The sequence below is a fragment of the Strongylocentrotus purpuratus genome, unplaced genomic scaffold (genome assembly GCF_000002235.5).
Source record: "Strongylocentrotus purpuratus isolate Spur 01 unplaced genomic scaffold, Spur_5.0 spur5_scaffold_3, whole genome shotgun sequence".
In the NCBI taxonomy this organism is placed as follows: Eukaryota; Metazoa; Echinodermata; class Echinoidea; order Camarodonta; family Strongylocentrotidae; genus Strongylocentrotus; species Strongylocentrotus purpuratus.
Genome location: NW_022145609.1, coordinates 2,074,214 through 2,099,508, shown reverse-complemented (window position 1 = coordinate 2,099,508; position 25,295 = coordinate 2,074,214). Strand labels below are relative to the sequence as shown.

Here is a 25,295-nt window from a genome sequence, read left to right as displayed (position 1 = left end):
AAATTTCCCAAAACTTTATTTGCATTACCTTTAAGTCTATGGGAATGGGAGAATAAAGAAGTCAAAAGATTAAAATAATCATCCTACACAATCATCATCATTTATTTTTTGTTAAAAATTGTGAGTATAAAAGAGTTCTGGTAATGCTGTACATAACTAAAAATCACTGAATTAAACAAAACTTACTTTTATTATCATATTTATTTTATAAAGGTGTCGGTCTGCCAATGACAGTATCATGAGGAACAGTGATGGTGGGGGGGGGGGGGGGGGGGGGGAAGATTCCCTGATAATTTTGTTGTATTAGATCATTAAATCATAGTAATGTGTTTGTATATTACAAAACTACATCCATCAACTTACTAAATTCCCCATCGGTAGTCATAGTGTCACTAAAGAAGTTGTTCACATCAGAGAGAGCGCAGACAAACAATTCTCCAACTTTCACATCACGCACGAGAAACAGAAACTTTTCATTCGGGGGTAATCCCTTTCCATTGTGTACTATGTTTTCTTGTGTATAATTTCCACTGCCGAATTTCCTGTAGAGATTGACCACTGGAGCTGTGGAGATGAGATTTCCACCTTCCAGGCTACAGACAAAATTGGCGCGGTTTCCCTTGTTGGTCTTTTCATAACTAATTGTGAAAGCTATCAAATGAAAATGAAAGATAGTTAAACTGATGCAGTTATGTAAGATAATGTTTTCAGGAGAAAGTCATTCTATTTACCTTCCCAGGCCAGCAGGTCCATGTATATCACTACCAGACTGCCAATTTAAACAATTATATATACATTTAGACTAATACTTATGACCTATATTATTAGCTGTTCAATTTCAAGGCTGATTGTAGTTATGTCTACAACTTCAAACCTTGCAACATTTAATATTATCTTGACATATTTGTTTTTATAGTGAGACATTCAATAATTGTATCTTGTTTTCCACTAAAATTAACAGATGCTAATTTTCACTTGGAATTTAAATTGCTTCTGCTTATTTGCAATAAATTTGCAATGTGCGCATGTTTCATTGAATGAATATAAACTTTACTATATGGTTTGAACACAAACTGGTAATTGATCATGATGACAGACTTGTGCATAGAGGGGGGTATTTATGAAAAAGAAGCTCTGCTCAAGCTTAGTTCATTCTTTTTTCAACACAGTATGCATGTATATTTGTGTTATTTTGAACGCTGGAGCATGCAATATTTGTATACCAGTAATATTGCAATTATACTTACGCTCACAATTAGGTCCATATCTACCAACCATGCATTCTGAAATATAACAATAATTGAAATAAATTATCTGCAACCAAGCACAAAACATTAGGTGAGAGAATAGATTTACTGCATACTAAACACAAACTATATTATCTGTCTTTTAAGATGAGCAAGTCACTTCATCACACTACACACCTGAAAATTCCCATTTTTATGTTCAGAAAAAAAAGATACCTTTAATACTGTATAGATCAGTATATATCTGTATTATATTACCACTATAACTCATCAATTGCAATACTCATCGATATTTTTTAATTGTATTTAATGTCTTGCACAATTTGTTTGTTCCAATTAATACCTCTCATCATTGATTGCAATTATGTTGTTATTACTTCAATGTCTATCCAAACATGTCTTTTCTCCTTCTTCTTCTATTGCAAGCTGTATCTCGTCTGTCCTTTTAATTTCCATTCACTTGTTGATTTTGTGAACTGTGCATATTACTGTACTTCATCGAACCAATTTTCAATGTAATATATTTCTAAAATCTGTTGTAATATCAATTTGTTTCAGCCTCTAGCTGCTATTTTGAATGTTTGTGTTTTAATCGATAAACCAGTTCAAATCAAATCAAAGCAAAGTAATGTCAAGAACCAAAATACATTGCACAAACATGTACACCAGACAACAAAACTAGCAAAACTATAATCAATACTTAAAGATAAAGTTGAGTTCTGGTCATGCGATTGCATTGTGAAAGAAACAATGCGGAATCGATCACAAAAAGTGGATTATTTGGCATATTAGTATCGGTGTGTACTACAAGGTTCTGGAATCATCAAAATGATAAGAACTTTGGCCCAGTCTTGGTAAAAGTAACAAACACTGTACACAGAAATATTTACTACACAACATATGTGGCGTAAAAATGTGGTCCTCATATTTAGAATACAAAGTCATTTGAAGAGTCATGCTTTGCAGGGAAATTTTTTTCTCTGATGTTCTTCCACACTTGCATAATAACAATGAAAACAGTCACCAATTATTTTTCACCTCTCCCCAGAACTCAAGCTTCTATTTAAGTTGGCAACACTGATAGATTGTTAGACTGACCTTGGCAGTTGGTCCCTGTCCATCCTGGTTCACATTCAGTAGAGCTTCCTGTACAGACTCCAGTAAATCGATCACACTCTTCTGATACACAGTGACAGGTCTCTGTACAACTAGCTCCAAACTTACCTTGATCACATACTGATAGATTTTTGTTATGAGAGAACAAATTTTTAAGAACCACATTAAGTAAACCCCTGCTGTGTTGTCATATTCTTTTTTCGTAAAGGTAAATATCTATTGTGCAATTTTGTAGATCATTATAAAATATTTAGCTACAGACCAATATGTCAAAATGTGTACATAGGGCTCATCTACAGACTAAAAAACATTTAATCTGGACCCCCTTCTAAAAGAATTAGTGTAGAGCCCTGTTGTATATATATTTATATACTGCAATCATTTACATTTTCTGATGTGTTAAGCTTTAGCATTTATTTCATACCCAAAATAGACAGTGGTACAAATAGATCATATATGAACAGAGATATATCACAGATAGCATATATGGCCCAGGGCAGTGGATTTGCCAAAGCAGGGCATAACATAAAATATGTACCAGTAGTACGGTTGTACCTATATCATATATACTTCAATATGAGGTAATTAACATTTCAGGAATATTAGTTACATAGATATAAATAATGTGTGTTGGTGTGTCTGTGTGCATGTGAATGAATGAGGGTGAGTGTATGTTTGTTTTGATAAGTTTTACAATATTTGTTATAATAATTTGCTTGTATGATTACTTTTGTACAGGGCCCCATTCTCACAAGCTTTGCTTTTCTTGGGGTCCTTCCGATTTTGCTGTTAATTTATTATGTATTTTATTTTGAATTTTTATGGAAAATAAATGAAATGAAATGAAAAAAAAAAAAAGTATACTTGTGTTTTATTGTTATTAATTTAATCCTATGAAAACGATGTGGTAAGTAACTTGGAGTATTTTGATGACCGAGGGGGGTAAACTAGAGTCAGTGAGAGAGAGAGAGAGAGAGAGAGAGAGAGAGAGAGAGAGAGAGAAAGAGAGATAGAAAGAGAGATGCTTTGGATAGGTAAAAAGGAAGTAAAGAGGGAAGATGGGTAAAGAGAAAGAGAGCAGGGAAGAATAAATGGAAAAGGGTATTTGAAGAGAACAGCAGTATAGTCCACCTTGACAGGTAATGATTAGAGTCATAGAAAAATGAGCTATAAATAGTTACAAATTCATATTTGATGTTTGTGTGCTAATTCCCATTTGTGCCAAATGAGTGAAGATTCAATGTTCCATGACAATAACCCAATTGACAGTACTTCACTTCCTTCTATTGGTTCCATACCTGTAGTACAGTCCAATCCTTTGTATCCTGGTGTACATGAACATCCATAGGGATCGGGCACACAAACCTGAAGTCCACTACATGCTGTTCTTTCATCTGCAATCTCGTAGTCACATCTGTACTCGCAATTACGACCATAGCGATTCCCACCGCATGCTACACGTAGGCAACAGATAAAGAAGATAAATATTGATAATTTGTAATCTATAAATACACGAAAATGTTATTATATACAACATACCACTACTCCTTCTACTACTCCTACTAAATAATACTGAGTACCTATAAAGCTCATATCCATTACCCAAAATGCTCAAGGTGCTGGGAGAGTACATGAAAAATACAATTGAATATTAATTGGAATATATGAACAACACCATCAAGAGCAGAAAGTATACTTTTCCCCAATAATTACAGATCTACAGGCACAATTTTGAATTTGGACCAATTTGTTTCTGTTGATCCTACCTATAATCTTCCTTTATATTGCACAGAAGCACACACAATTGTGAGTTAGATTTATGATTAGATTAGTAGGATTCTGTTACCGTTATGATATGGTTAAGGATGATCAATCAATATGTTGTACAAATTATAATATTCTTTCAAGTGTATATTACATACCACAATATGATATATAATATAAGCCTGATGGGATCTAAAGACAGTGGGTCACAACATGAGAAGATGGGACCAATGACAAAAGCCTGCAGGGCCTGACACTTACAGGTGCCCAGGATACATGGACCCCCAAATCTAGTCTGGACCCCAACAATTTTGAAATTTGTAAAATAGGGCTCATGCATACAGACTGTAAAAAATGCATTCTGGATCACCGCCACCCCCCCCCCCCCCCTCCCCCACACACACAAACACCAAAGGTTAGTCTGGACAAGGTCAGGAGTTATCTTTGCCTGGAACCCTATGATAGGGTGTAAGGTGTATAGAGGCAGGGCTTGGTGATCACTGAAATACTTGGTTTCATTATGCTTTGTCTGATTTCTAGAAATTGGCTACCAAATTTAATACAAACATCAATATTTCATGAGAATTACATCCTTGTTACCATTGAAATACAGTTAAAAAATACATTATTTATTTGATGGTACGTTTTAATTGTGTTTTTTATAACTCAAGTAAGAATGATTTACTGTTTGAAATAGTACCTTTCTTGATTACCATTACATGTAGTAAAGCAGTAGTAAGTCACATTCTCAAGAAACATAAATCGAGAATAAATCAATTTTTCACATAAAATTGATAAAACTTGGGTAAGTTGTTAACTGAATCTATGGTAGTCAATGTCAGAATGCCTGAACTTTCATATTTTGTTGGTAGATTACACCATAATCTCCCATGTTGGTAATTTTAGTTGTGTGGTACGTGTATTTTACTTTGGTTGTCCTCTGCCCCAAGGCCCAAGCAATTGTTAATGACAAGCCCTGTTGATATGACAGGTAAATGAAAAGTAAATTCTATTAAAGGTCACTGGGTATACTCTTACCCATTTCACATCCATCTCCCTGGAATCCTGGAGGACAGATGCATATCCCTGTTTGATCATGACAGATTCCTCCATTGTAACATGATGGACATATCTGGGTGCATCCACTGGATTCATCATAGCGACCGGCAGGACATGCTGACAAATATGAAAACAATGAATGGTTACCTTGTGTATCTGGTTGTAGGACACCTACCCCCTGGACTTCCACCCCCGGATAATGACCCCCAGTCAATTACCCCCTAGGACAACTACCACCTAGGAAAACTACAACCTAGGACAACCACCCTCTAGGATGACTACCCCCTAGGACAACTACCCCAGGACAACTACCCCCAGACAACTACCCCTACGACAACAATCCTCTAGGACAACTACCCCTCGGACAACTATCCTAGGGGGTAGTTGTCTGGAGGGTGGTTGTGCAGGTTTTTTTATCCTAGAGGGGGTAATTGTCCGGGGGGTAGTTGTCCTAGGGGGTAGTTGTCCGGGGGTAATTGTCCTAGGGGGAGTTGTCCTAGGGGTAGTATACTGGGAGTGGTTATCCGGGGAGTCTATGTCCAGGGGGTAGGTGTCTGGATACCCGTGTATCCATCTGAGATATTCTGACTTACTGTACAAACGCATAAAAGAAATGTGAAGGTGCCATTTTATGTACATCATCGGACTGTGGATCACATAGTTTGCGGTTCAAGGCCTGCCATGGTACCAATATCCTTTGGCAAGACATTCATCTGCATTTGCCACACTCAACCCAGATAAGGTAAATAGGATCCTGGCAGGAATTAATTCCTTGATAATGATGTATAATAATGTGAAAGGTGATGTCATATTGTCATTTAACACACACTTCTGCAAGGATTTTCAAACAATTTGGAGCAAATATTGATGACAGAATGCCATATAATGTATGGGTATTTGTACTCAAATTTGTATTCTTTCATCAATATTTGTTGCACATATACTGTACGTCACATGGGGTCCGTCCTAAGTTACTGCAGACATGGTATTGAATACTCAAGAATAGGGAAATAACAGTTGTGGTTATATTCATTTTCCTTTAAGTTTAGTGCTTTTAGAATGAATTCATCATAATATTTTTTTTAATGTGTATTCTCCCTCTTCTCATAGCTTAATCCCTATCTGTCTGCCTACCTTTTTGTATTTATATTGATCTAATTAATCTTTCAATATATCATGACAATATTCACATTTCTAATCATCTAAATATCTTCTTTATTATGTTCTTACATGTGACCTACCTCTCACAATTAATCGGAGTAGTCCAGCTCTTGCTTGTCCCCTCTCACCCATCAAATGAAGCTCATAAACACCACCATTTGAGGTATCAACCTCTCCTATGATTGTGTAGACAGTCAATTCCGTAAAGATCGTTCCAGCAGAAATAGTTACAGTCATATTAGTTGTACCATTAAACCTCCAGTTCTTTTCCGTCTCACTAGGAGTAACCTCAATAAAATCAACCGTAACGTCCACATCCCCCTTGTTGACAGTCTTTGAAAACCTGCCACTGGTGGGCACAAACTTAGCTGAAAGAACAAACAAATAAATAATAAGTTTGTGGATTGTTTAAGTATACCATATATTCACAACGTCAAAAGAAAATCAAATTTATAATTACTTTTAGACTTCACTTCAACACCACAAGGCTTCCATATCATTCTGTATAAATGTAGTGAATGTGCAAATATTCCATTTAATTAAGAAGAATAAAGTTAGTGTTTTAGTCCAAATAGTCCTTTAAACTTGTTTTTAAACACAAATTGAACACTTTATATACTTATTTGCTGGATTAAAAAGTCTTGGGCATCAATGTCCTTCTCAATAATGCTAAATATATTACTCATTGCGGATGTAGTATAAAAAATAGTCGCTCGTGATATTCTCTTCCCTCAAGGGTTTGGTTGCAGAGCAGGTGATTTCTGGAAATGTTGCAAATGCCTCTCAAATCACTATGAGAACATTAGTTAAAAAACTGCACATTTTTGTTTGTTCATAAATATATACATGAATAAGTTATTAATATCTGAACAGGGATAGCTAGTAAATAGGAAGCCTTTCATGATCATCATTTACCCTCATATACTCAAATGCAAAATAATTACTCAAAATACATTTAAATTCACATGTTTTTCATTCATGCTTGCAAATCCTATAGTTTATAGACTTAATTGCTTGTTTGGTTCATGAGTCCTGCCATTTAAGGCTTTAATTTGAACAAAAATTCAAATAAAACAGATCAATCATAATAATGAACAAAAATATAAAAACAATTCAGAAAATAAATGTTACTGTTTGTCTTTAACAAAAACTATAATCATTCTCCATTTTCTGGCTGACAAAAAATATACATGACTCCACGACAACATTAAAAAAGGTGTCAAACTCACAAAATGTGCTGTGAAATTATCAGGTGCTAGCTGTGCAATTTCTAGTTGGGGGGGGGGGGGTTATATCTCACCAACGAATACTTCTTTTTTCTAATGCTATAGTTCTGTTTATTCCCAATCTTATTCTCATATGATAAATGTCTTGTGGTCTCTACTCATTTTGGACCATGAAACATTTTAACTCCTTACTTATTTTGCTATCGTACATCAAATTTGGAATTTATATGGATGTTTTTAGTACATACAGTAGATGGTCTAACCTAATATGTCTGTGCTTTACTACAGGTCTCTAAACTATTTTTAAAGAACACATGCATACATGTATGAATGGTTTAGATTTGTGCTATAAAATGTAAACATTTAGTGAGACAGGGAAATATTTATATGGTTATGTTTGTATTTTAACATCTACTATTCAGAGAAATATAACAAATTATACCATTTACCATCAGATCTCAAGAAGAGTGTCGGTACAACAGAGCGTTCTCCACCCAGGGATGCAGCACAGTAGAAGGCACCGTACGAACTGTGATCAGTGGTCTCAAGATTTATTCGGTAGACTTGAATTGGTGGATTACCAGCATTAAAAAACTCACTGGGCGGTGGATCAGCATTAGCTGCATTAACCGGTGGGAGCACATCATTGTATACATAGACATACCTCCCTCTAGACACAGCAGCATTCAAAGAAGGAGAACTCCTGTAGCACTCAAAGGAAGGGTTACCCATCTCTGTGCTTGTATATCCTCTACTAGTGGTAGATATGTATAGTTGTCCTGAGTGAGAGAAAAACAAACGAAAGTGGGTTGGTTGGTTCTATTTCTGTGATAAAATGTACATATCTACAAACAAATTTCAAAATAATTGATTTAAAAAATGGCTGGAATGCTAATGGCTTTTTTGCTAACCTCACAAAAAAAAAAAGTAATAACAAATATCCAATCCCTCTTCCCAGCCCTCGTCTTCATTTCACACTATTGGGAATCTTATCCCCCATCCTCCTATCATTATCTGTTCTGATATACCCCAAAAGTATCCAAATCTTTTAGGCAATCATTTAGGCTATTTTGAAATAAAGTGAGAGTGTCAGTTCTATGATTGGTAATTAATTATACATTTTTGATGAGTAATGAAAGAAAGTTCATTAACAATAATATGAGTTTGGCAAGATATCTAGGTGTAGTGTATTAATGCATTAAATTGCCAATTCGTCCTTGGATATTGTAGAACCATTAACTTTTGTGACCTGAAATGTATGTAAAATGTGGCATAGGGCTATTTCCACAGCCAATTTTTGTTCTGTGAATGGCATAAATATTAAACAGATAAATACCATCAGATAATCAAGGTAGGAATGTAAGGCATATACAAAATTATGATTTGTCTATGTCTGATAATGAATTTACACATGGATTATTATCGACATACATCATTTTTGTAAAATATATAAAGTACACTAATGCAAGAAACATTAGAGATGCAAAGAATCTCTATCTCTTTCCTTTCTCTTTTCATGATTCTTTTACTTTCTCTTCATAAACTCTCTCTGTTACAACCCTTGGTTGTGGTGGTGGTTATTTTACCTGACTGCTAAGAAAGCATAAATGCTTGTAAGTAAGCAACCAGACTGCCGACGGCTTTAGGTCCTCTCAAGGGACCTGGTAATGAGGATTAATGCATTACCAAAAGGCACTAGCGCATCAACTTGGTTTCGAACCCGGGTCACTGGATTACGAGACCACTGCTCTACCAACTGAGCTATCGCGCCTCCTTCATTGTTTTATTGCCTATTACTTCTTGCATCTCCTTAGTAATAAGCAATTTTCTAATGTAATTTTGACATGAAAGCTAGCACAAAAAGTACAGATTCATAACTGTACAAGTGACATATTAGATCAGAGCCCCTGCCCCTATTTTCGCCATTATTGAAGGTTAAGGATCATATTCTACATAGAACCTATGTGCTCATGCAGACACAAGAGACAGAATTAATGACCACATTATGTGTGGAGGCTAGAATTAATTTGTTGTGATGTTTGACAAAAAAAAAACCTATTAAGCAGTGCAAACATGGAGGAGTAAAATTGAACAAATATTTTGTTGTAACCATTTTGCAGACAATTGCTCATGAAGGACATATCAATGACAAAGTGAAAACCATATAATTATGTCACTTCTAAATTTAGGATTGTCATATCTAAATCCCCCCCCCCTCTCCCTCTTTCTCTCTCTTTCTCTCTCTCTCTCTCTTGCTCTCTCTCTTTCTCTCTCTCTCTTTCTCCCTTTCTATTCTCTCCCCCTCTCCCTCTCTCTCTCTCTCTCTCTCTCTCTCTCTCTTTCTCATTTTCTTTCTCATAGTCACTCTCTTGATTCTTCATAATTTCAAATAATTTCTAACAAATAACAAATTTGGAGCATTTCCCTAAAAAAGTTACTGACAGGCAGGCTTGTATACCTGTGCTGCCATAGAGCCATTTACATCATTAGACATTAACACCCTTACATGTAGGCAAGCTACATTATACAACCTGACAATAAAGCAATTATATGCCTTTCAAATGTCTATAAAATAAATGAAGAAAGGCTTCAGAAATCAAAAAGTCTGTAGTTTCTGCTATATTTATTCAAGGCTACCTATAATGTACATTTACATCAGAATCAGATTTACTCAAACATTTACTAGTTTCTTTTTCTCATTTCTCTGAATTTATTAAAGTCAACTTGATGTCTGGGTGGACTTTCCCTTTATGATGTAAATGTACTTTAGATAAAACAAGGAACTAATGTTCTATTTTTAGAAATACATGTAGTTACTTCCACCATTCTTTGAAATGTGGATAAACCAGAGAAGGTTATTTACAAGTACATAGAACACTTTCTTTCTTTTGATTTTACTTTGAACTTCAGCACTGCAATACTTTTATACATTCAAAATTAGGCATTAGTCATTAAGACATAAACATTTGAAATCAATAGCCAGATACCCATTTGTTCAAATAGATTTAATACCCTTTTCCAACTGTTTCAAATTACAAAACAACTAATTTCATTTTAAACTGTTATTCACTTTCTGAAATCATCTTCTTTCCAAAAACATGAGCACAAGCATTAATTTTTATGAGTAAAAATTTTCCTACCAGTATAAACCCAATTTTACTATTTAAAGACTGTCAAAACTACTGGGCCAGAAGGGATTAGACCACACAGTGAGGTTGCTGACAGGTGGCTATCTCATTAACTCAGCTCTCAACTAACATAAGAAAAAGAGGATCATGGGGGACCAACAGGCACCGATTAGGGAAGTTTTCTATATATAGAGGGAGCAAGTAGCTACAAGTAGGACAGTGGGGCTTTAACAATATACATGCTCCAGATGCGTGCCATCAGGCAATAATTTTCATTCAAGCAAAACACATCCTATTCAAATTTATTTCATTACAACCACTCGTGCATGTGACTTGTCATTTCAATTAGAGTTTTTGTTCTCCCTTTTATTACTGTTCAAACAATATTACTGATAATGGTGTTTCTAAAACAGCAAAACAGCAGCAAATTCATGCTGTCAGCTTTATAGTCTATGCAATTATCCAGGAAGAAAAAAGGTAAAAGGTAAAGGTATTAATGAATAATGTTCTACACTATGACATTTCGATGCAACATGTATACCTACATGTACATGTACGTAAGTCTGGTATTCAGTTACCTCTTATAATAATAACCCATACGCCATAGTGCATTAACCTAAGTATCTGTTTCAAGAAATGTTGGCTCTTTGACAAAAATTCTCCAAGCTGTGCATACTCATTGTTTTTCATTGCCTTGCATGCCAATGATGATCAGCAAGGCTCAGTTTTAATGGATCATATATCTGTTCTGTTTCGGGGAGCTTGATGAGTTTTAATCGGTCGTTTCCGTTATTTACAAGTGGTCATTTCTATTTACCAATGATAACCTTTTAGTATTTGTATTGAACACATTGAATTTTATTCATTACAAGACAAGGTTTAGAAGAAAAATCTTCTTTTTAATCAATTGCTTATACTACACATGTACGTATGATCATAGATTTTAAATTCAATTTTTCTGTTCAATTCAATTATATATTTGTTTCCAACAAAACATTACAAATCAATTATGATCATTTAAATGTACAACAATTAAGGAATACATATTGGAGACAGAGGGGTCCACTAAAAAGCAATGCTGGTACAATCATGGACCCCTCAAAATTTGATAGTTAGGAATTAATAGTGAGTAATTAAATTACCAAAATTTGTAACTACACAAGGAACTAGAAATATAAAAAGGGGGATATGCCAACAGAGACAAGAACAGGACAAGAGGGAACTTTGACATGAAAAAGATATAACACGGTCAACTAGACAATGCCAAAAAAGAAGTGACATAAAATATTACAAAAGGATGAGATGCATGGGGATTGAGAAGAAGATGAGGAATGAGATTGGTGCATTAGAAAGGAGTCTAAAGAGATATGCATGAGAGGGCACAATACAATATATATCAAATTACATTTTGAGTCAGCGAGTAGAGAATGACCTTGTTTAAAAAAAACTAAAAAAAGTTTTAAGAAAAGAAAGATCACTGCACAGGACTGTTCTTTACATCCTTTTATTCATAACTATTCTACACCCCCCCCCCCCCTCCCTCATCTGACAAGACCTTTCAATGCCTTGTTGAGGCACTAAGGGGTTGTCGGGGGGGGGGGGGGTCTCATTTTTAAACAGTTGGCACCGCCCCCCCCCCCCTCCCTCTAATTTAAATGGCCTAGCACAAGTATAGAGCTAGTAGGAATTAGCCTTTAATTTCACAAACCACTCTAGACAAATCACATTTATTTGGCAGACAGAAAGAAATCAACATAAACCATAAAGAAAGAAAGAGAAAGCTTAGGAAGTAAGTAAGAAAAGAAAGAAAGAAAGAAAGAAAGAAAGAGAGTAAGAAAGAAAGAGAGAAAGCTAGAAAGTAAGAGAGAAAGAAAGAATGCTAAAAAGTAAGTAAGAAAGAAAGAAAGCTAGAAAGAAAGAAAGCTAGAGAGTATAGGGAAAAAGAAAGGATGAAAGAATGGAACCTCAAAACATGCAAGGCAGCTTACCATGAACGAAGCACGATGCCAGTAGATGAGCAAACCATATCACCCGCATCCCTACCCGTGACCAAGCAACGGAAGGCTCCCCGGACTTTCGGCTAGTCATCACTTCAACCAATGGGCCTAACACCTTTTCTAACAACGCGCAAGAGAATCACACACAAACATCCAACACAGGTTTAATTTCCGCCGAGATTAATCCGAATAATGAATCGTTTTAAAAAATTACAGCAATATAAACACTCACAATGACGTAGAAACCAAACTCAGTTTCTACTCATTTGTTTGTTGAACTGTCAGGCATTACGTGAACAATACTGGTAGAGAAATATTTGGAAACAATATTTAACTCTGCAAATTGAACAGCATTACAATGACCAGCTCACGCACACACAATGTACACAAACCCATTCATGCACAACCTACAGCTTCGCATTGTCCGCGAGCGGAAGATTGTGCGCTCCGCACTTTTGCTCAATACCACAATCTCCTGATCAGAAATAACAATATAGTGAAACTGAAACCCATGTCATCTATAATCGGCGATAAACTAAACAAGGGGAAATGCAAAGTTGACCATCCTTCCTTGGGTATTCTTATGTCAATTTAATCCACCAAGTCTTTTAAAAAAAGTGTAAAACTAGATTGCATCTCCTTGGTAAGATGCCTATATTTGAAGACTATATACCTTGCCTGATACGTACCACGTGCATGAAAAGCAATAAGACATCAAAAGGTGTGAGCAGGGGAAACCCCCTACGCTGGGAGGGTGATCGATGACGTCATGATGATAAGCGCAGATCGTGCATGCATACGCGTACCCTAAATAACGGGGGGGGGGGGGGGGGGGGCCTCCAGGGTATCTTTATTTTGTACGAATTCTTCTAAATTTCGTTGTTCAAAGATAACATTGGTAACGACTGTGTTTTAAATGAGATTATGAATTAGGATTAGATCAGGATTAGATCAGGATAGGCCCATATTGTTGGATCCAGAAACGTAGTTAAAAATTTGACGAATTTAGTCAAATGTCGCTGGAGCGAGTTCCATAAAACCCTATAGACTCCTATTCTACTCGCTCATGTAAACACGACTCTGGGTAAATCACATTTAACAAAGGAATACTAAGACCCCAGACTAATTACCTTTGTTAAATCCAGTTTCGAACAAAAGTGTAACCCAACGTGTGGTTTAAAATTTTATTAGGGTACGGGCCTCGATCACAGCCATTAAACCTACATAGCAAAACAAATGACATTAATACACCTATCACACCAACGAGATAGACGACAGAAAATTACCCCCAAATTCGCTCGGTCTGGGGTCGGTTTGGAAATAGTATGGCGGTTTGACTGCGGTAACACTAAGTTGATTCCAAAAGGAGCTCTTTTGAAAAATATAGGTTATTTATCATCTTAGAATAAAATAAGAATGTGATATTTATTATTTATTGCTACTTTTATATCAAGTCTACCATTATTTAAATCTTGAATTCAATAATACACGTATTACACACTTTATTTTTTTTTATAGTTAACGACTATTTACTCTCAAGAGTATGAAGGGCGTTTCTTTAACATGTGCTTTATGAAAATTATTTTATTATCGTCAGTATTATTAAACCGTAACTACAATTTAAACCTGTTTTCTTCGCTACCAGTCCATGATGCAAGGTTAGCTCTTAGTAGAAAATATGTCCAGGAAATGATTTAGAGGGATGGTTGTTATGGTTTCCTTGTTTCATGCAATTTATATGACTTGTGGTTTTATCATAGATCGAACAAAACCGCTGAAATCACCTTTTATTCTCAAGTGCGGATAAATCATTGTAGCCTAATTGTCGCTGTTATGGTATGCTATAAACGATTTTCGAGAAAAAATATCAGCGTGGTCCATAGAGATAATGGCGTGGTCCAATAAAGCCTTTCAATACTTTGTTCAATATTATTGTAGCTCCATTGGCGCATAATGGCAACGGTAATTGACGTATGGAAACACAGTACTAGCTCATCGCAAAAGAAAACGTAATTTTCTCTCACAACGAAGGCATGGGTTACGAGTTGCAAAAACATTTCCTGTATGGGGCTTACCCGGCCCCCCCCCCCCCCACTCAGTGTTATTTAGGGTACGCATATGCTCGTTCCCTCTTTTTGAAAGCACCCCCTATCTGAGGACTGCCAACATTTCCGAACCCCCCTTTCGCGGGCTTTTCGCGGGCTTTTCCTGCCTTGGAGACCCCCCTAAATCAGGAAAAATGCTCAATGTACCCCCCTAAATTCGGAATAATTTCTCAGGAGTCCAAAGAAATGAGAGAAAAAAAGAAAAAACCCCCTTTTTAAAGAAATCTCCGGGTGAAAAGTCAAATACACCCCTTTTTTTACAATTCTCGGGCCGGACTTTGTCGCACGAAAAGTACCCCTTTACCGGACATTTTGGCAACACGCATGCGGTCATTTCGAAACCTGAGTGGGGGGGGGGGGGGCTTATAATTCAACTATTCTACTCAAGAGCAATTTCTATACCCTATTTTAGTGCCTATAATAATTTGATTTGATTTGATTTGATTTATTGATTTCTATATCATATTTTAAACATACATATAACATATATAATGTCCATCAGTTTGATATAATTTGCGTTTCAAAGTACAATACATGATACTCATACTTTATAGAACATAGACAATATATGGGAGAACGTTACTCACTTTACAATTAACATGATGAGGGATACAGCGTGAAGCTTGAAATGCTTGCAGCCCTCGATTAAACTAAACTATTATTAATTAAACTAAAGTAAACTAAACTAACATCCTATAGTACAAACGAAACATAATAAAGAGAGGGAGAGAGCGAGATCAATGATAATGATAACAATAATGATGATTATGATAATAATGATAATACGCTGTAATACCGGTTTCTTTTATGGCACATTTCCATTAGCTAAATAAAGTAGTTACAGTATTATGATTACCCCGGTCTTTGGATTCAATCAATATTCTGCACATTGTAGTGCACATTGTCTACTCCACAATGACTACAGAAATCATATTTGAAAAGATTTTATTGGTGGATTTCATATGTTTCCAAACATGATGGACAAGGGCAGGGAACTTGCTAACGATTGATTTCTCGAAAGTATTTGCGATTGTGTTGTTGCATCATAATCTTATCCACGCTACTTGCAAAAAAAGCAAAAATGTGCAATAATTCGTCCTGTTGTCTTTCATCAGATTATGCTTAATGATACTGAGATTTCGTGTATCAACACAATTCATGACAATGAAATATTTTAGAATGAGGTGCAACTAACAAAACTTCAAAACCAAGACAAAATCAATAAAATCGGAGTTCTTTTGATATTACTCATAGTTCCGTTTGCGAGAAAAGGAAATAGTGGCTTTGATATCAAACATATTTTGGAGAACAACTCAAGGCCATTATCGTCAATTTCTCTTTCAATGTCGGTTTAACAAAACACTTATTAAACAAGTTAATTCGGACACCTTTGGAAAATGAAATATATGTTTACAATTTGCTCGTATTAATTACTTTAAAAAATAAATCGTCCTTCAAAACTATTGGTGCGTCAAAAGAATGCGTATCAAGAATGGAGTGATTCAGAAGATGATCAGTGCAGCGGAACAAAATATCAGGGGCGATTATAGTGGTCTCAATGCATCCTAGTGGGTGATAGTAAATACCCTTCAAACAATAAGCTGAAAATTCAATGAAAAGAATTTTTAAGTGCATTCTCCATATTTTAGATTATGCTATAATCAGGGACATTTTTCCTTGTAAAAGAACATAAGCATGATTTATATAGTTGGGGCCATTAATTACAACGGCTGTTGACACGAGGCCTATATACTACAACCATGACTACTATTACTACTACTCCTCCTATTACTACTACTAGTAGTAGTACTACTACTACTACTACTACTACTACTACTACTACTACTACTACTAGTAGTAGTAGTAGTAGTAGTAGTTTACTACCGTACTCTTATTACTGCTGGTTCTCCGATTCTTATTGTTATAGACCTATCTCACAATGTTAGGTGCTTGTTCAAGATGATGTTGATGATGATGATGATGATGACGATGATGATGATGATGAATTCGATGATGATGATGATGATGGCAATGATGATGATGATGGCGATGATGGCGGTGATGGTAGTGGTGTTGGTACTGGTGGTGGTGTTAGTGTTGGTGATGCCTTGTGACGATGATGATGATGATGTTGATGATGGTGGTGCATGATGGTGGTGGTGGTGGTGATGGTGATACGTAAGTATTATGCATGTAGGCGAAATTATCGTATCTCACTGTGGTGTAATTGTGTGCGTAGTGGTAGGCCTTCGTAAGAACAGATTCAGAAACATCGTAAATGGATAAAGGTTTAATGACCCTAGTATGAAGTAGTGATTACATGAATAAACCAGGGAATTCCCTCAGTATAATTCTAACGACTCCAATTATATACGTTCGAGTAATATGCACAACCGGAATTGTATTCAGTTGGTTGTTACCGGAAGTAAAGGGCTTTCTATTTCCTGTGTGTCTGTTTAGATTATCCATGCCCACTTCCTGAAACATTTGTAACGACAAGAGTGAGTGCTTGCACCTCGTTCACATTGCGTTGCCGGTGTCGGTTTTTAGAGATCTGATTAAATCTGATCTCAATCAGTCTTTAAAGGAACTGAGAATAACGAGGGAACAGTTATATCTTATATTCGACCAGAATCGTCTGTCCTGAAAAGTCTCATTCTCAAAGTCGAAAAAAAATGATTTTAATAAAATGCGTAGCGTAATTGAACTGAAGGAGAAAATGGTATTAGAGTTGAGCTTCACTGTCAAACGTCTTCTCGATTCTCCCTCGCAGCAGGGTACAATAGGAATGACGTTATTTATTTGGAAGAACAAGGGAAACCCTTTTAAAGAGTACAGTATGCAGCACAGTGTTTATCCTATTTATCACCACTACCAAAAATGGTGCGAACGACTTTCAATGGGTCTACTTTGCTGCATAGATTATGTGACGCTGCCTCACTGTTGCCAATGGTTGGATAATATGTTACCTTTTTTCGTAAAGAGATTGTTAAAATATTTTTTATTCTTGATAGGTAAAGTTTGTGTGTTCCCAAAACTGTATTTATAAATTTAAACAGTAATAGAGATTGATCAATAATTTTGGTCTATCAAGAATAAACTATATTGTCATAATCACTTCATGAAATAGGAGAGAAAAAAGTAATCTCACTTTATCAAGTTTATTGGCAACAGTACCTGTATTAAAAAATAAAGAATACTACTATTAATAATAATAATAATGATAATGAACTTTTCCCTAAAAGGTAATTATCTTCTTTTTGTCAATCTTCATCTTTCTTGTTTCTTTCTTTCTTCTTTTCCTAGTCAGATAAATATGAAGTGAGTAGGTAGAACTTGAACTTCATTTCCCAAATTAAAAAATGTCTGACCCCCAGCCCAACCCCACCCCTTAACATACTCATAAGAAAGGATAAATCTGTCATGGAAGCAATGATCATGCTTTTTCCTGTTGTCATCGTTGATAAGCTTCGAATTTGGCAACAAATAATAAAAAACTGTATATTAAAATGAACAGACAGTAAAATTAAGAAGACAAGCCAACAGTTTCAATGCCGACATCATATCAATGCCAGATAATTCTTTTAGAAACAAGAATCAACTTTCAATATTTAATGACAACATTGTGGTTGTATGCATGAAGTAAAATAACTTCCGGACAAACCAATCAATGTCATACAATAAACCCCATCAAAATATGTTGTTCCTGTTACTGATATATTTCTATTTTGATTATGAGAGCGTGTATTTATTTGATTACTAAAAAAATAACCTTGGCAATGGATATCGGGTGATTAAGGCACTATACAAATATACTGATTGACAGACCGTGTAGCATTTAAAGCCAGCCGTGCAACCGCAAACCCAACGAGGCATGCATCAGAAAGTTAATAGTACTTTGCAGAGCAAATGAATATTATTTTGGTCTATGATAGTGCAATTCTGCATTGTTTTCGTCAAAGCGATGACTTAACAACTGGCATGCAATATTCTCTCTACACTTTTAATGTTTCCATTTCATCTTACATTGTCATGACAATAATGATAGCAACAGCATACCACATTTCTATATTTTGCCCTTTTTATGAAAAGAGGATAGTTGATGTAGACCTATACTATTCATGTTTTGGAGGAGATGAACAACTAGGGCATATGGGGTGCATTCACTAGGGGAAATAATCAAGCCATTCTGAATGGTCATTTGGCCATTGGTCAGAGCTCATTTGCAGGCGCGGATCCAGGGGGGGCCGAGCGGGCCTTGGCCCCCCCCCCCCCCCCCCGGCAAAAAAAAAAAAAAAAAAGAGAGAAGAAAGGAAAAGAAGGGAAAGGGAAAGAGGAGAGAAAGGGAAAGAAAGAAGAGGAAGAAGAAAAAAAGGGGGAAGAAGGAGATCGGGGGGGGGGCGAAAGAGCCTAGCCTCCCAGGCTGTTGCCCCCCCCCCCCAATCAAAAAAATAATAGAGAAGGAAGGAAAGGGAAAGAAAAAGGGAAAATAGGAGATACTGGCGTACTGATAGAGGGGGGGGGGGGGCTTGGGGGAAATCAAATTCAAACGTGTTTTATTTCTAATTCCATAATTGTGGATTACAAATAATGCTGAAATTACATAATTTCCGAGATGTTTCCTCACTTTTTAGTAAATTATACTTTTTTATGCGTTTGTTGGAAAATGACAAATTCCTAAATTTACAGCCAGGCAAGAAATATTGAGATTCCTACATGTCAAGGCCCGAGGAACGGCGGGAATCGAGAGCCTCGAGCCCCCCCCCCCCCCCCCACACTTTAACAAAAAAATATATTAAAGACAAAAAAAAAAAAAAGAGAGCAAGAAAGAAAGAATAGTTAACTGCCAGTGTTAACAAATAAAGAGGCATCAAAATATGATATTCAGACCGTGATTAAATGCCTAAAACCCCTAAGCTTCCGGGGGATCTACCCCCTGGATTCCACCTAGGGCCCTAAGGTGGGCCCTTCGAAGCTCATCTGACGGTTATTTAATGCCTAAAACCGCTGATTTTGGGGGGCTCCGCCCCCTGGATCCCACGCCAAATAGTGTCCTGCTAGTGACACAAAATAATGAGGATTATAACGAAATGCTCATCTGACCGTAAATAAACGCCTAAAACCCCTGAGCTTCCGGGGCTCTGCCCCCTGGATTCCACCTTGGGCCCTAAGACGGGCCCTTCGATGCTCAGTTGACGGTAATTTAATGCCTAAAACCTCTGATTTTGGGGGGCTTTGTCCCCTTGACCCCACGCCTAAGTGTCCTGCCAGTGTGACAAAATAATAAGGATTATAAAAAATGCTCATCTGACCGTAATTAAACGCCTAAAAACCCCGAGCTTCCGGGGGCTCCACCGCCTCGACCCCACCAGGGGCCCTAAGGCGGGCCCCTGAATGCTTGTCTGACCGTAATTTATTGCCTTAAACGTCTGAGCTGGGGGAAACTGAACTCAGACGAGGATTAAGCATCGAGAACGGTACAACGAATCGTCTTGTTTCTCTAATGATTTAAAGTAATGTAAAAGCTTCCGCGCTACGCGCGGGAGGGGGGGGGGGGGGCTAACTGAATTTAGACGAGGATTATTTTCGAGAACGGTACAACGAATCGTCTTCTTTCTCTAATAGTTTAATGAAACGTCAAAGCTTCCGCGCTTCGCGCAGGAGGGGTTGGGGAGTTGGGACTACATGTAGACAAGAATTAAGGGTCGAGAACGGTACAACGAATCGTCTTCTTTTACTAATGATTTAATGAATCGTAAAAGCTTCCGCGCTTCGCGCGGGAGGGGCCGGGGGGGGGGGGCGAAAATAAATTCAGACTAGGATTATTTTCGAGAACGGTACAACGAATTGTCTTCTTTCTCTAATGATTTAATGAATCGTAAAAGCTTCCGCGCTTCGCGCGAGAGGGGGAAAACTTAATTCAGACGAGGATTAAGAGTCGAGAAATGTACAACGAATCGTCTTGTTTCTCTAATGATTTAATGAAACGTAAAAGCTTCCGCCCTTTGCGCGGGAGGGGGTAACCTGTATTCAGACGAGGATTAAGAGTCGAGAACTGTACAACGAATCATCTTGTTTCTCTAATGATTTAATGAATCGTAAAAGCTTCCGCGCTACGCGCGGGAGGGGGGGGGGGGTAACTGAATTCAGACGAGGATTATTTTCGAGAACGGTACAACGATTCGTCTTCTTTCTCTAATAATTTAATGAAACGTCAAAGCTTCCGCGCTTCGCGCAAGAGGGGTTGGGGGTTGGGATTACATTTAGACAAGAATTAAGAGTCGAGAACGGTACAACGAATCGTCTTCTTTCACTAATGATTTCATGAATCGTAAAAGCTTCCGCGCTTCGCGCGGGAGGGGCCGGGGGGGGGCGAAAATAAATTCAGACTAGGATTATTTTCGAGAACGGTACAACGAATTGTCTTCTTTCTCTAATGATTTAATGAATCGTAAAAGCTTCCGCGCTTCGCGCGAGAGGGGGAAAACTTAATTCAGACGAGGATTAAGAGTCGAGAAATGTACAACGAATCGTCTTGTTTCTCTAATGATTTAATGAAACGTAAAAGCTTCCGCCCTTTGCGCGGGAAGGGGTAACCTGTATTCAGACGAGGATTAAGAGTCGAGAACTGTACAACGAATCATCTTGTTTCTCTAATGATTTAATGAATCGTAAAAGCTTCCGCGCTATGCGCGGGAGGGGGGGGGTAACTGAATTCAGACAAGGATTATTTTCGAGAACGGTATAACGAATCGTCTTCTTTCTCTAATAATTTAATGAAACGTCAAAGCTTCCGCGCTTCGCGCAAGAGGGGTTGGGGGTTGGGACTACATTTAGACAAGAATTAAGAGTCGAGAACGGTACAACGAATCGTCTTCTTTCACTAATGATTTAATGAATCGTAAAAGCTTCCGCGCTTTGCGCGGGAGGGGCCGGGGGGGCGAAAATAAATTCAGACTAGGAATATTTTCGAGAACGGTACAACGAATTGTCTTCTTGCTCTAATGATTTAATGAATCGTAAAAGCTTCCGCGCTTCGCGAGAGAGGGGGAAAACTTAATTCAGACGAGGATTAAGAGTCGAGAAATGTACAACGAATCGTCTTGTTTCTCTAATGATTTAATGAAACGTAAAAGCTTCCGCGCTTCGCGCGGGAGGGGGTAACCTGTATTCAGACGAGGATTAAGAGTCGAGAACTGTACAACGAATCGTCTTCTTTCTCTAATGATTTAATGAATCGTAAAAGCTTCCGCGCTTCGCGCGGGAGGGGGAAAACTGAATTCAGATGAGGATTAAGAGTCGAGAAATGTGCAACGAATCGTCTTGTTTCTCTAATGATTTAATGAATCGTAAAAGCTTCCGCGCTTCGCGCGGGAGGGGGAAAACTGAATTCAGACAAGGATTAAGAGTCGAGAAATGTACAACGAATCGTCTCGTTTCTCTAATGATTTAATGAAACGTAAAAGCTTCCGCGCTTCGCGCGGGAGGGGGAACCTGTATTCAGACGAGGATTAAGAGTCGAGAACTGTACAACGAATCGTCTTGTTTCTCTAATTATTTAATGAAACGTAAAAGTTTCCACGCTTCGCGCGGGAGGGGTGAAGCTGAATTTAGACGAGGATTATTTTCGAGAACGGTACTATGAATCGTCTTCTTTCTCTAATAATGTAATTAAACGTCAAAGCTATCGCGTTTCGAGGAGGAGGGAGGGGGAACTCGCCCCTCCCTGCACCCACCCCCCCCCCGCATTACGTCACTGCTGGTCACCATTACGTTCCAATCTTTGGCTCGCATAATTTCAAATTCGGGCCCCCCCCCCTAAGAAATCCTGGATCCGCGCCTGCTCATTTGAGTATCACCACATTGACTTAAAACCACATTTCTCCAAAAAAAACTTCACAAACCATTTCCCCATACTTAGAGTAAACGAGTGTTAATCTTTTTCAATCAGTTAAATTGATGTTTGGATCATCTTTATATTTAACCTTTTCCTGTTTTGCAACCTACCAAATATCCAACCTTAATTAAAAGCAAGTTATTCTAAAAGAAAGCAGCAATATCAGAAAACCGGATCATTGGTGAAAGTTTGTACGATATCAGACAAGAAATTCTTGAAGTTCAAACATTTGTAATCACCATAATTATGTAATCACTACATGGGTATTTCGAATTTGTGGAATTTGTAATGATAATGTGACGTAGTGCTGGACAACTTTCCCATTTGTGCGGACACTTTTTTTTCTTTTTTTTTGGTCTCGAAATTTGAAAATTTGACATTTTTTTCGTTGGGGGGGGGGGGGGGGGTAAGGTCACTTACGTACGTTAGCCGTGGGCATAATTTTTTTTTTTTTAATTTTTTTTTTTGTTATTTAAAACAAAAAACAAAAAACAAAAAAACAAAATACCAAAGGGGGGTTTGAACCCCCCCCCCCCTGCGTACGCCCCTGCATACAATGTGGTTTGCTATGAGGGCCAGACAGTCATGAGGAAAACATGTACCATCACCAGGAAAACGACTGTAGAACCGGAATAGAATACTATGCAAGGATATCATAAACAACATTTAGGAAACTGCTTCTGCTTTTACATATTTACATTTCTTTTTAAATTGCACATTGATTAGAAGAGTAACTATGCTTTTCGATCTTGGCTTAAATCATATTATTATATTCATTCCTAAATATCTTAAAACTTTTAAATAGTGATTTAATAAAAGAAAAGAAAAGAGCAATATTGACATTTCCACAATGATGAGAGAGAAATACAGAAATTTTGCAAAACATGGTAGTCATCTATTCTATGAGGAAACTTCATGAGCATAGTTAAGGGCCAAACCCCCAACCCCCAACCCCCCCCCCCCCCCCCTGCGTACGCCCCTGCATACAATGTGGTTTGCTATGAGGGCCAGACAGTCATGAGGAAAACATGTACCATCACCAGGAAAACGACTGTAGAACCGGAATAGAATACTATGCAAGGATATCATAAACAACATTTAGGAAACTGCTTCTGCTTTTACATATTTACATTTCTTTTTAAATTGCACATTGATTAGAAGAGTAACTATGCTTTTCGATCTTGGCTTAAATCATATTATTATATTCATTCCTAAATATCTTAAAACTTTTAAATAGTGATTTAATAAAAGAAAAGAAAAGAGCAATATTGACATTTCCACAATGATGAGAGAGAAATACAGAAATTTTGCAAAACATGGTAGTCATCTACTCTATGAGGAAACTGCATGAGCATAGTTAAGGGCGTAGGATTTTCCGATAGGGGGAGGGGGGGGGGGCGGGTGGATATTAGAAAATCGATCGCGCCGACAAATATGTCGGATATTAGTAAGGACACTCCCCCCCCCCCCCCCCCTTGAGCAAAGAATTTTTTTTTTTACTTTCTTTTCTTTTTTGCCAGGGGAGATACAAAACAGATAAAGGGTGTCTTTTGTGTGTCTATACCCAAAACACTCCCCTCGACACGCCCTTGCATGGGGATAATATTTGCAGCATAACTTTCACTTTGCATTAATTCAGCTGTTCATATTAAAGACCTTTGATACAGGCTAAGCCAGAGATATATAGTTCCTCTTACTCGCGGTTTTCTTTTTTTAAATCCCCGTATACAATCCCTCTCATCCTTTAATATTGTGTTAATGGCACGAGTCTATTAAACCAAGCCAACCTTCATGGATTTTATTACATCATTGACATGACTCCGCTCGTCAATGATTTGTTGCACGTACAATGTTTTACATGAAACCAAGCATACGTGATGAAGCAACTTAGTTAAAGGTAATACAAAGTTTTGGTATGGGGCCATGAATTTGGTTCGAATGAACATATCGGAAGCATATGCGATCCTACAATATGCAGTGATCGTTGTCGCGGTTGAAATCGAGTCTAAAGTTATGAAATTGTAAATAATAAACTCTTTATGTTGTATAGCTCCCTCTCAAGGTTAAAATATTAATTAAGCCATAAAACATTGTTTCTTGACTTAAATCAACCGATTGGCTATTCCCATTTGGAAATTATATATTACAACTACATATTCTGAGATTTTCATGGTCGCAGCTACCATAGTATGGCCGTAAGCGCTATTTGAAATTTATCAAAATTTACCGGGAGCACCGGTAAATTTCAATATTCAATTTTTCTCGAAAGCAGAAGTGTTTTAGGAGCTGAATTTTCTAGTGCTTATAATACATCCACGTGGGCATCCAAATATATAAAAATTGTGAAGAATCACTATCCAGCTAATTTTCAAAATTTCCCAAAACTTTGTATTACCTTTAAGCACTTATAAAGACAAGTATTATGAATAATTGGCGTAGATGATCTGGGGACATGTAGCTACGTACACCCCCCCCCCCCCCATTCTCCGTCATCGCGTTGCTTTAAAAACACAAAATGAGAGAGAAAGAAGGTAGAAGGGGAGAAGAACTCAACTTTACTTACTCGGTGTTTGCTTGTTTGTTTGTTGTTGTTGT

General features: G+C 37.2%; 1 protein-coding gene across 1 annotated transcript in view; it reads right to left on the bottom strand.

The window, feature by feature from the left end:
* The window catches only part of LOC105439714 (receptor-type tyrosine-protein phosphatase kappa-like), a 30,571-nt gene extending 17,484 nt beyond the window's left edge, over positions 1-13,087 (bottom strand). The window contains exons 1-8 of the mRNA XM_030996587.1: positions 12,690-13,087; positions 8,023-8,352; positions 6,428-6,715; positions 5,166-5,303; positions 3,662-3,817; positions 2,346-2,483; positions 1,248-1,283; positions 364-651 (exon numbers count right to left, since the gene is read on the bottom strand). Of these exons, the coding sequence (XP_030852447.1) occupies positions 364-651; positions 1,248-1,283; positions 2,346-2,483; positions 3,662-3,817; positions 5,166-5,303; positions 6,428-6,715; positions 8,023-8,352; positions 12,690-12,789 (1,474 nt within the window). The 5' untranslated portion in view covers positions 12,790-13,087. The remainder of the gene's footprint in view (positions 1-363; positions 652-1,247; positions 1,284-2,345; positions 2,484-3,661; positions 3,818-5,165; positions 5,304-6,427; positions 6,716-8,022; positions 8,353-12,689) is intronic.
* Positions 13,088-25,295: the final 12,208 nt, after the last annotated feature.